Source organism: Schistocerca americana, chromosome 11, assembly GCF_021461395.2.
Source record: "Schistocerca americana isolate TAMUIC-IGC-003095 chromosome 11, iqSchAmer2.1, whole genome shotgun sequence".
NCBI classification, from domain to species: Eukaryota; Metazoa; Arthropoda; class Insecta; order Orthoptera; family Acrididae; genus Schistocerca; species Schistocerca americana.
In genome coordinates, this window is record NC_060129.1 from 132180932 (window position 1) to 132193778 (window position 12847).

At 44.6% G+C, this 12847-nt stretch overlaps 1 protein-coding gene across 1 annotated transcript in view; it reads right to left on the reverse strand.

The window, feature by feature from the left end:
* Positions 1–12847, reverse strand: part of LOC124554085 (poly [ADP-ribose] polymerase tankyrase-1-like) — a 114765-nt gene that overhangs the window by 33584 nt on the left and 68334 nt on the right. The window contains exon 3 of the mRNA XM_047128135.1: positions 2777–3356. Within this exon, the coding sequence (XP_046984091.1) occupies positions 2777–3356 (580 nt within the window). The remainder of the gene's footprint in view (positions 1–2776; positions 3357–12847) is intronic.

The following is a 12847-nucleotide window of genomic DNA, read 5'->3' on the forward strand; positions in this document are numbered from 1 at the left end:
CGCGCACACATGTATGACACAAGTGACACCCAATCACCTGACCACGTTCGAAGTCCATGAGTTCCGCGAAGCGCCCCATTGTGCTCTCTCGCGATGTCTAATGACTACTGAGGTCACTGATATGGAGTACCTGGCAGTAGGTGGTAGCGCAATGCACCTAATATGGAAAACGTATGTTTTATGGGGAGTCCGGATACTTTTCACCACATAGTGTAGAAGTTTCCCTGGTCCTGGTAAGGAGCGACAGACCTGCTCCGCTTCTTCACCTTCACTTTACACAGTATAACGCCATTTATAGGTATCTCATTCCCAGAAGCAGGGGAGACAACAAACGAGAACAGAGGGTACTTTGAAGGAAGAGGTTTAGGGTAGCATGTACAGCACAGAGAACAGAGCGGGCTTTCCCTAGCTGCCAATAGCACATGTCACTGTGGTGTCTGTCTGTGATCTGAGCAGTCCATCATTGTGTCCATCACTAGAACGGAACCTGCAGTGGCCACAGCTAATTTTCCTTTTTCTTCAAACATTGCAGGAGCTAACGTAAATAACAGCTTGTTGTACACATGCAATTCAATAGAAATGTTGACTGCAAATAAGACCTAAATAATCCACGAAGCTATGGAAATCTTGGCTATTGCATGATTCTCTTCTTGCTAACTTATCTGCCAACAAAAGATTTGATGAAAATGTTATTAGAATTCAATGAAAGCATTGTGAGCCATCAGAAAGTGCTATTTCTATTTCCAGTGTCTGTGTTTATGGCTCTACTGTGAAATGGCCTTCAGACATCCATGCACGTTTGAAGATACAAGTACTGCTTGAGCTACAGCTGCGTGAAGAACAAGAAACGTATTCACAATCGTGAATACGATGAGACTCCAACTGCACAGTTTACTGGTGATGTCAAAAGCTTGATCTCAGACCTGGACTGGAATTCTGAATTTCCCAATGTGCAAGTATGATCGCCGAACAACTTCGTCTATGCGAGGATGCTTCAGTGACCGACCTAAAACTCCACATATCACCGTGAGTTTCCATGTCTTGCTGTAGGACAATCACTGTAACTCTCACTCAGGAAGAAACTTACTTATTGTTGCCACGACCTGTGCCTGGGCATATGAATACTACTTACAGTGCCTGTGTTTAAAAACCTCCTATGGCATGTCCTTCAGACAAGGATGCATGTCTGAAGGAACAGACCCTGCTGCAGTTCACAGCTGTATTTAGCATAAGAAATGTGTTTGCAGTTTAAAATACGATGAGATTCTCACTCTACAATTTACTCATGACATTAGAAGATTTGTGCCAGACTGGGACCCGAACCTGGATTTCCCACTTTATGCGAGCAGTGGCCTTAACAAATTCCAGGATCCAGATTAGAGTGTCAGTATGGAAGAAATTTTACTATTTTGCCAATATATAGGGTAAATCACCTAATGCTTCCTCCAGAAATATTGCGGGTATTGAAAGTGCTATTCATCTGCTGTTTCCATACAATGGATTGGTAGTCTGGAGCTGGTATTATTAGCCAATCCATAGATTGTGCTAATACCTAGGAAGTGTATTTGTTGTGACAAGATACACTTTTCTAATTAGACCTACTCCTATTGACGTTAACAAACGAAGAGTAGCGTAGTTCAGAATGTCAGTGGTGTTTGTTGCAGGATCCAAGTACGAGTCGTTCACGAGATACCATATTTGAAATGTTCGACATCGGCACTTGTTTGTGGCATTCAACCTGCTTAGTTGCGAAGTACAATGTCTTTATGTTGGCTTACTTCGAGCATGCGTGTTCCTTGAGAGCATTTAGACAAGCTATTCTGTTAGTGTGTGACAATCCAATGCAGACAACGCCGGTATTTGTATGACATACATTATGTGACCAAAGGTATCTGAACACCCCCAGAAACATTCATTTTTCATATTAGGTGCATTGTGCTGATACCTACTGCGAGGTACTCCATACTGGCGCCCTCAGTGGACATTACACACCGTGATACAGCATAATTGGGCACTCCATGGAACTGACGGACTTCGAATGTGGTCAGGTGATTGATGTCTCACTTGTCATACGTCTGTACGCGAGATTTCCACATTCCTAAATGTGCGTAGGTCCGATGTGATAGCGAAGTGGAAACGTGAAGGGACACATACAGCACAAAAGCGTACAGGCCGACCTCATCTGTTGAATGACAGAGACTGCTGTCAGTTGAAGAGGGTCATAATCTGTAAAAGGTACACATCTATCCAGAACATGACACGGTAAATCGGAACTGCGTCGGTATCCACTACAAGTGCAATGACAGTTAGATGGGAGGTGACAATACTAGGATTTCATGGTCGAGCGGGTGTTCTTAAGCCACACATCATGATGGTAAATGTCAAATGACGCCTCACCTGGTGTAAGAAGCGTAAGCATTGGAAGATTGAACAGTGGAAAAACGTTGTGTGGAGTGACTAATCATGGTACACAATGTGCCAATCGGATTGAACGTAAGGCTGCGAGAGTGGAAGCTGAGATCATGGCTAAGGGTGGACAAACACCACACTGAATTCCAGCATTACTGATGGAGGGCTTCATTGAATTTGTAAGTCATATTGAGCCAGGTGTCTGGATACATTTGATCACATAGTGTATACAAGAAAATGGATATCAGTAGTAGTGTATTTTACTGCACATGCACATCTAATTAAACTTTGTGGTGGACATTGTAGGCCTGGCAGTACGCACACTTATCGCTGTGTAACGTAGAATTGTGACTTGTCTCACGCTTACCTGGTGTCTGTCGGTGTCTCTGCAATCAGATGAGTCAACTCCACAACAGTTTGTGGGTCGTTAACTACAGCCTCAGCCCAGCCCTGCGACGCCATCACATGGAGCATGTGGGCCTTTATGAAGGCGACGGCGGCATGCTTCAGCCTGTTGGCGGAATGCCTAATCGCGATAACACCTGCAGCTGCCGCAGTCTCGACAGACAGCTGGGCGACCACCTGTTGCTCACAGTGCGCTTTCAGTACCGAGAGGCCGTATACGTCGGCGGCGACCAGCAGCTGTGGGGCCATGCTGGGCAGCTGGGGCACCTGCTGGGTGTAGAGGTATGCCAGCACCTGGCGCAGCACAGGACCCTCTGTGTCCGAGAGTACGAGCTGGCTGCTGCTGCCCTCTACAGTGACGCGACGGACCATGTCCGCAAACACGGGACTCCTGGCGGCCAAGACAGCCCTGTGAGCCACCAGCTGCGTATTGTCCCCGGCCAGCAGAGTCACCACAGCGCCGTCCCCGGCGTCCAGCAGGGCACCCAGATCCACGGCCGTGGCCTCCTCAGCCTCCTGAACTCGTCCCACTGTGAGGGATTCTGGAACACAGTTTCCCAAAGGAAAGGTAGGAGTGGCTGCCAGTGCAGAGTTCATCATTGTATCAATTTAAAGGCATTTACAAAGCTTCCATCAGGATAAAATTCACACACAACATAGATTAAAGTGTGTAGATGAAGGAAATAATACTTTTGAAAATCTATTACATCTCCTCTCAAAACTACCCTATTTGCGTCTAAAAATGCCACGGAAGGAATACAGGCCTCCTATCGTTTGTCTCTTTGTACAATTACTTGCTCTAGCACAAAACTAAGAGCATATTTTATTCAACACACAGTCCCAATTTCTGCACTTATTTAATAAAACAATGATATTTTATGTCTGAAATCTGTATCCCTCTGCCCTTAACCGCTAGCCCTGCATGTTTCTCTCCAGGAACTGATACAGGGGATCAACTAACTGCTGTCACAGTCTGGAATGACTTTCTAGAAACATGATATAGAGGTGGTGGGCGTAGCTTGATGGCAGCTTCTCACATATTCCAACATGACAACACCCAATATTTTGTAGGGTAGTGGCATAACGGCCCCCTCGCCCCCCCCCCTCCCCCAGTGGATAAAATTAAATTTTATATGGGGTACAAACAACTGTGTCCAACTGTGTTTCGCTCACATTACTAAATTATTTCTAAAAGATCATGTTCATCATTACTATTTCACAACAATGTAATAGTTATTACATAAGTTAACATTAATTAATTTTTATTTTTAAATTATAGAAGTAATGAATGCCACAATGTGGCGCAGGCTACAGCTTGTCAAACGAATATATGAACTTCATCTTCCATACATAATCCTCCTGCTGCACACAATAGTTTTCACTTTGTACCATGATGGAGAAATCGAGACATATAGATAATATGTATTTCAATATCTCATAAAAATTTGTAGCAAATGACCAGAAATTTCGTCATCACTCACTTCATAATAATAAATGAAAAAATATTAAACTTCAACTCAACACTTACTATGTAGTGGCTACTATTGTAGTGTAAGATGTGTACAGTACTTTATTTTTATTATTATTTGTGGCACCTAGTCAGACTCAAAGCATTGGCAAGTTAAAATCGTTCGGTTTCTGACACTGCAGAAGTAAGGAGTCCAGTAATCAAGTGATACAGAAACAGTAAGTAGAGTGCACGAATTTTCACTTGACTGATTTTAAGTAAAGGTGCAGGGTGAGGATGACACATGTGTCAATAGAGAGAGAAGTGGTGTAGAGGAAACAAGTTTTGTAACAACTGCATAACTTCACTGCAGACAGTTAGCTAACTTCCATTTTTGAGTAGTCTTAGACACAATGAGAACGGCTACATCATTACAAATAAGAAGTACCAATTGTATAATTGATACATTAGTCTGAGGTTTAATAAAATGTCTACAAAAGCTAAGTATCATTTACCTTTCATCACCTTGAAAATAAAAATTTTCAAAGGAAATATTCTTCTTAGTGGAGTTTAGTTAATTGCTAAAGACGATGACTTAGTGTGTGTGTTTGAGAGGGTAGGGGGGTGGGGTGGGGGAGGTGGAGCTCTAGTTAATGTCTGTTTGCACTCTGGGATAAAGCCATTACTGTAGGGGGATATGTCAGAGCCAGTCATAGAGAATATGCCATATTTTCAACACACATTTTTTCCGTCATTTGATAATTGATGACACCCTACCAAATTGTTGCAGATGGTACTGATAACTGACCTTTGTTGGTGTGAGTTCTTCATTACAAGCTGTTATTAGCGCTGAAAATAGTCACAGTTCCAGTTACTACGTTAGACGATCAGGTTCATACTTTAAATGACATTTTAAATTACTATTATTTATTGCACTTATTTTCTATCAGCTAGCTCTGAAAATCCGAGAAACAAGAAAGCCCTGGGAAAGACAACATTCTAGCTGAATTTGTCGAACGTGGAAGAATTGGAATTAGAAATCTGTTAAATACTCCCTAGCGTAACATATAGAAACAGGGGAATTTGCCCTCAGATTCTAGAAAAACATTATACGATATTTGGCCTTACTGGAGCAATGTCCTAAAATACGAAAATTACCGAAGTCTTAGCTTAGTTGTGAATGCCTTATCAAATAAAAGCTTCCACTATCTTCGAACAGTTGACACAGGATTATCAGAAAGTCAGGATTCAGAAAAAAACGAAGAAACCAAGAAGCAGTAATATCATTAAACTTAATTTGAAATTGTAAATACATAGCTTTGGTAGGTATACATAAAACGTCTCATGATGTAAAATGGCCAAATAAAGTTTGAGGTACAGGAGAGAGTAGGAATATGCATAGAGAGTGATATGTTGTGTGGAAGCTGTATAATAAAAGAGAAGACTTCCATTGGAGTGCACTCTACACAGGTTCTACGCATGTTCACAAATGAGTCCGGCTGGGTGGTGTACTATAAACAATTATCTTCAATCTATTCAACGAACAGGTACTTAGGAAGGGGGAGAAGTGTTACATGTAGTAATACAGGAGAATAGAGCAGGTATGCATGGCATAGCTGTCTTATCTGAAAGTGAATACAATCTAGGCCCATGCTAGTGGCCTCTGTCTGCATCAGAACCAGAATTGTCCCAAAAGTGCACCTCCATGGTGAATTTGGATAATCCATGAGTGGACATTGCACACCACACAGTCTCCCATTGAGGGTGAAGTGACATCTCGATCGCCAAATACTGACTCTCAGCCCCCAACCGTGCCAATTTCACTTACTAACGAATCCATACAAATAAAAGCGGCCGACAACAACATGGGGTGTTCGATGGGCATTCTAATTCCCATCGTGTCCCGCGGCTGGGGCATTGGACTGGATGAAGAAGACCCATTGAGTTCCCTCCATGGCCGCCAGATCTAACACCTACGGACTTTTACTTGTTGGGCTGGAGGAACTTTGCACGCTGGAGGAACTTCGCCAGGAGATTACAGCGACATGTGCAGCGATCTCCACTGTAACAGTGACTGACATAGTTGCGACGAGCGGGAAGCTGTGGCCGAGAGGTTCTAGGCACTTCAGTCCGGAATCGCGCTCATGCTACAGTCGCAGGTTCGAATCCTGCCTCCGGCATGGATGCGTGGGATGTCTTTAGGTTGGTTAGGTTTAAGTAGTTCTAAGTCTAAGGGAGTAATGCCATCAGATGTTAAGCACTATAGTGCTTAGAGAATTTTAACGACCGCTCGTCATTCTGCTGTGTGTATAGCCGCCGACTGTAAACATTTTAACACTTAAAGTAACCCTATGCTAAGCTGAAAGTTGTACAACATATGTGATGAATTATTAGTTGTAAAATAAACGCATAAGTAATAGTTTTCGTTCCTTATGGTGTGCTTACATTTTTCTGGCTGACTGTATAAAAAGAAGAAAAAAAATGTTAATTAGTTACAAAGTTCGGCGTGTTACAATTTATTCAAAATGTAAACGTCACTACATACACTCCTGGAAATGGAAAAAAGAACACATTGACACCGGTGTGTCAGACCCACCATACTTGCTCCGGACACTGCGAGAGGGCTGTACAAGCAATGATCACACGCACGGCACAGCGGACACACCAGGAACCGCGGTGTTGGCCGTCGAATGGCGCTAGCTGCGCAGCATTTGTGCACCGCCGCCGTCAGTGTCAGCCAGTTTGCGGTGGCATACGGAGCTCCATCGCAGTCTTTAACACTGGTAGCATGCCGCGACAGCGTGGACGTGAACCGTATGTGCAGTTGACGGACTTTGAGCGAGGGCATATAGTGGGCATGCGGGAGGCTGGGTGGACGTACCGCCGAATTGCTCAACACGTGGGGCATGAGGTCTCCACAGTACATCGATGTTGTCGCCAGTGGTCGGCGGAAGGTGCACGTGCCCGTCGACCTGGGACCAAACCGCAGCGACGCACGGATGCACGCCAAGACCGTAGGATCCTACGCAGTGCCGTAGGGGACCGCACCGCCACTTCCCAGCAAATTAGGGACACTGTTGCTCCTGGGGTATCGGCGAGGACCATTCGCAACCGTCTCCATGAAGCTGGGCTACGGTCCCGCACACCGTTAGGCCGTCTTCCGCTCACGCCCAAACACCGTGCAGCCCGCCTCCAGTGGTGTCGCGACAGGCGTGAATGGAGGGACGAATGGAGACGTGTCGTCTTCAGCGATGAGAGTCGCTTCTGCCTTGGTGCCAATGATGGTCGTATGCGTGTTTGGCGCCGTGCAGGTGAGCGCCACCATCAGGACTGCATACGACCGAGGCACACAGGGCCAACACCCGGCATCATGGTGTGGGGAGCGATCTCCTACACTGGCTGTACACCACTGGTGATCGTCGAGGGGACACTGAACAGTGCACGGTACATCCAAACCGTCATCGAACCCATCGTTCTACCATTCCTAGACCGGCAAGGGAACTTGCTGTTCCAACAGGACAATGCACGTCCGCATGCATCCCGTGCCACCTAACATGCTCTAGAAAGTGTAAGTCAACTACCCTGGCCAGCAAGATCTCCGGATCTGTCCCCCATTGAGCATGTTTGGGACTGGATGAAGCGTCGTCTCACGCGGTCTGCACGTCCAGCACGAACGCTGGTCCAACTGAGGCGCCAGGTGGAAATGGCATGGCAAGCCGTTCCACAGGACTACATCCAGCATCTCTACGATCGTCTCCATGGGAGAATAGCAGCCTGCATTGCTGCGAAAGGTGGATATACACTGTACTAGTGCCGACATTGTGCATGCTCTGTTGCCTGTGTCTATGTGCCTGTGGTTCTGTCAGTGTGATCATGTGATGCATCTGACCCCAGGAATGTGTCAATAAAGTTTCCCCTTCCTCGGACAATGAATTCACGGTGTTCTTATTTCAATTTCCAGGAGTGTATATTCGGATTAAGGTTATGACATCTTCGATGTGCCTGCCGTCATTGGCGATGAGGTGGCGCAGATGAATAGCGAAATTCTGCGTGACCCGCTGAAGTGTCGGAAAATCGATACTGGCGATGACCTCCTGAATGTCTGTTTTCAGCTCAGCAACAGTCTCAGGGCTATTGCTGTACACCTTGACCTTAATACAGCACCACCGAAAGAAGTCGATGTATTCAGATCCAGAGAACCTGGAGGCCAATCGAGGCCCATGCCTGTGCCTCCTGGGTACACCAGAGCCGGAATGCGGTCCCCAGAATGCTCCTCCAGTACATCAAACGATTCCCTGCTTCGAAGGGGTCGAGCACTATGAATCACATCTTATCGAAATGAGGGTAACTTTGGATAATCGTGATGATATCATCTTCCAAAACCTTTATGTACCGTTCGGTAGTCACCAAAAGAATATTGCACTGATTATTCCGTGTCTGGAGACTGCACATCACACAGTCACCCGTTGAGGCTGAAGATACTTCTCGATCACCGAATGCGCAGTCTCAGTCCACCAAATGCGCCAATTTCACTTATTGACGAACCCATCCAAATAAATGTGGGCTTAGGGGCGAAACGAAACCATATTCACATCAAAGTCCTGTTCGTCAATTCTGGAGACAAGAGTGTAGGCGAAACAAAACTGCTGTTCCATGGCCCTCTGGCTTAATGGCTGAGGAGTTTGAATTTTGTATGGGAAAAGACGCATGTCTTCAACAACTATACGTCGCAGTGCCTCCCAGTTTATTCCCAGCTGTTGTGCAGCTCGTCTGATAGATTTCCTGGGGCTGGTTTGAAACACAGCGCTTGTCGTCTTGATGTTTTCAGGCGTTTCCATCCGTTTCGGTCCACCGACATTGCGAACACTGTGAGCACGAAAGCTACCCGTTCTCTCAAACTTGCGAATCATATTCTTGATTTTTAGCACACACGGACCGGTTCTCTTCATCTTGATCTCGGTCACACCCTTTGAGCCGCATTTGGGCTGTTATTGCTCGTGTAGTAGGCCTTCACAAGTGGTACATGTTCAGGTACGCTGTACCGTGACGTTTTCTCGTGCACATAGCCGACAACAACAAGGCGCACGTGCATACGCAAACTAATTCCCATCATCCCCCGCAGCCAACGTGCAATTTGAACGTCATAAAGCAAACCGTTCAGAAGCTATGACGATTTCATTTCATGTAGGTCAATAATTGTCACTCTCAAACTTCCTGGCAGATTAAAACTGTGTGCCGGATCGAGACTCGAACTCAGGACCTTTGCCTTTTGCGGGCACCTGCTCTGTCGACTGGGCTACCCAACCATGACTCACGTCCCGTCCTCTGGGCTTCAGTTCTGACAGTACCTCGTCTCCTACCTTCCAAACTTCACTAGCACTCCTGCCAGGAAGTTTCATATCAGTGTACACTCCGCTGTAGAGTGAAAATTTCAGTCTGCAAACATTCCCCCAGGCTGTGCCTAAGCTATGTCACCGCAATATCCTTTCTTTTTTGGAGTGCTAGCCTTGCAAGATTCGCAGAAGAGCTTATGTGAAGTACGGAAGGTAGGAAACGAGGTACTGGTAGAACTGAAGCCCAGAGGAGGGGACGTGAGTTCTGCTTCGGTAGCTCAGATGGTAGAGCACTTGCCCTCAAAAGGCAAAGGTCTTTAGTTCTTGTCTCGGTCCGGCACACCCTTTTAATATGCCAGGAAGTTTCATATCAGCACACACTGTGCTGCAGTGTGAAAATTTCAATCTCGAATTGTCACCCTGTATGAATAACTTTCCTTCCTGATTTCTATCGTAAAAAATGTTGTTGTTGTCGTTGTTGTTGTGGTATTCAGTTCAGAGACTGGTTTGATGCTGCTCTATCCTATGTAAGCTCCTTCATCTCAAAGTACCTACGGCTATCTACTTAATGTATTCATATCTTGGTCTCCCTCCACGCTGCTCTCCAATACTGAACTGGTGATAACCTTGATGCCTCAAAAAAAGGCAGCCGAACAGATCCCTTCTTCTAATCAATTTCTGCCACAAATTTCTCTTCTCCCCAATTCTATTCAGTATTCCAGATTAGTTACATGGCATACCCATTTATTCTTCAGCATCCTTCTGTAGCACCACATTTCGAAAGATTCTATTCTCTTCTTGTATAAACTATTTATCGTCCATGTTTCACACTCATACACAGCTACACTCCATAAAAATTCTTTCAGAAACGACTTCCTGACATTTAAAACTATACTCGATGTTAACAAATTTCTCTTCTTTTGAAACGCTTTCCTTGTCATTGCCAGTCTACATTCTCTCTACTTCCACCATCATCAGTTAATTTGCTCAATAGCAAAAGTCATCTACTACTTTAAGTACCTCGTTTGCTAATCTAATCCCCTCAGCCTCACCTGATTTAATTCGACTACTTCCCATTATCATCGTTTCGCTTTTGTTTAAGTTCATCTTTTATCCGCCTTTGAAGACACTGTCCGTTCCATTCGACTGCTCTTCCAGGTCCTATTCTCTCTCTGAGGGAATTCCAATGTCATTGGCAAACCTCAAAACTTTTATTTCTTCTTCGAATTTAAATTCCTAGTCTGAACTTTTCTTTTGTTTTCTTTACTGCTTGCTCAGTACATAGACTGAATGACGTTGGGGATGGGCTACAACCATGTCTCACTCCATTCTCAACCACTGTTTTCCTTTCATGCCCCTCGGCTGCAGTCTTTGGTTTGCTCTAAGCAAAAAATTATCTATGTGATCGTTCCAATTTAGGTTATTTGTAATTGTAATCCCCAAGTATTTAGTTGGATGTACAGCCTTAAAATCAAGTGTGACTTATCGCATAATCAAAATTTCTTTGGATTTCTTTTAGCACTCATGTGAATAACATCACTCTTTTCTTTATTCAGCTTCAATTGCCACTTTTTGCACCATACAGATATCTTATCTAAATCATTTTGCTGTTCGTTTTGGTCATCTCATGACTTAACAAGACGGTAAATAATAGCATCATTTGCAAACAATCTGAGAGGGCTACTCAGATTGTCTCCTATGTCGTTAATATTGTTCAGGAACAACGGAGGGAAAAATTTGGAAATTTGTGGTAAGGTCTTATGGGACCAAACTGCTGAGGTCATCAATCCCTAAGCTTACACGCTATTTAATCTAACATAAAGTAACTTACGCTAAGGACGACACACAGACCCATGCCCGATGGAGGACTCGAACCGCCGACGGGGGGAGTCACATGGAGCGTGACAAGACGCCCAAGATCGCGCGGCTACCCCGCTCGGCAACAACAGATGGCCTATAACACTTCCTTGGGGAACGCGGAATATTGCTTCTGTTTTACTCGTTGACCTTCCGTCTATTACTACGGACTGTGATCTTACTGAGAGGAAATCACGAAGCCAGTCGCACAACTGAGGCGATTTTCCATATTCATGCAGTTTGGTTAGAAGACGCATGTGAGGAACGGTGTCGAAAGTCTTCTGGAAATCTAAAAATTTGGAATCAGTTTGACATCCCCTGTCGATAGCACTCATCACTTGATGAGTATAAAGAGGTAGTTGTGTTTTACAACAACGATGTTTTCTGCATCCGTGATGTCTATGTGTCAATAAATCGTTTTCTTCGAGGTAATTCATAATGTTCGAACACAGTGTATGTTCCCCTACTGCAAATCGACGTTATTGATGTGGGTCTGGAATTCAGCGGATTATTCCTACTTCCATTTTTGGGTATTGGTGTGATTTGATCAATTTTCCAGAATTTAGGTACGGAACTTTCTGTGAGCAGTCAGTTGTATATAATTCCTAAATATGGAGCTACAGCATCAGCATAAGCGGAAGGGAACCTCAGTGGGACACAATCTGGACCGGAGGTCTTGCCTTTATTAAGTGATTTAACCTGCTATGCTACACCGTGGATGTCTCTACTTCTATGTTTCTCATCTAGGCAGTCGTTCTTTATCGGAATTCAGAAATATTTACTTCGTCTTCTTTGGTGAATTAGTTTCTGAAAACGTGTTTAATAACTCTGCTTAGTGGCATTGTCATCAATGACTTCACCGTTGTTAATCGTGCAGTGGACGTATTGATTGCGTATCGCCACTGGCGTGCTTTATGTATGACCTGTCGCTGTCCTTGATCACTGTCAACTGTCTTCAGTGCGTGATTGGCCGCAGACACGCACTGCCGCAGGAGGAACACCTGTTTCTGGAGCTGAGCCGTGCGCCAAGTCTAACATCATGGAAAGGAATAGTTGGACGAAATATGCACTCGCGTCTACCTGTCGCTAAAGAGTTAATAGAGGTGGCGTTTGGACATTTAAGCTGCTGATTCAGAACAGCTTACACCATGGACTACCCTTTCACATATAGGCAATATTGAAGCAGATATACAGAATCACTGCATACTCACATACACATCTTTTGTGCATTGGCTGTTGGCTTTTCCTTTCACACACTTGTAACTACAAGGAAAACGTTTATATTTTGTGTTCTGTCAAACATTTCGTTGGTTATGTCTCTTTGTACATATATCCACATACAACTTACAGTGCTTACGCATTAAATGATGTTGTCGTTGAGGCTGCTCCCTGCTGA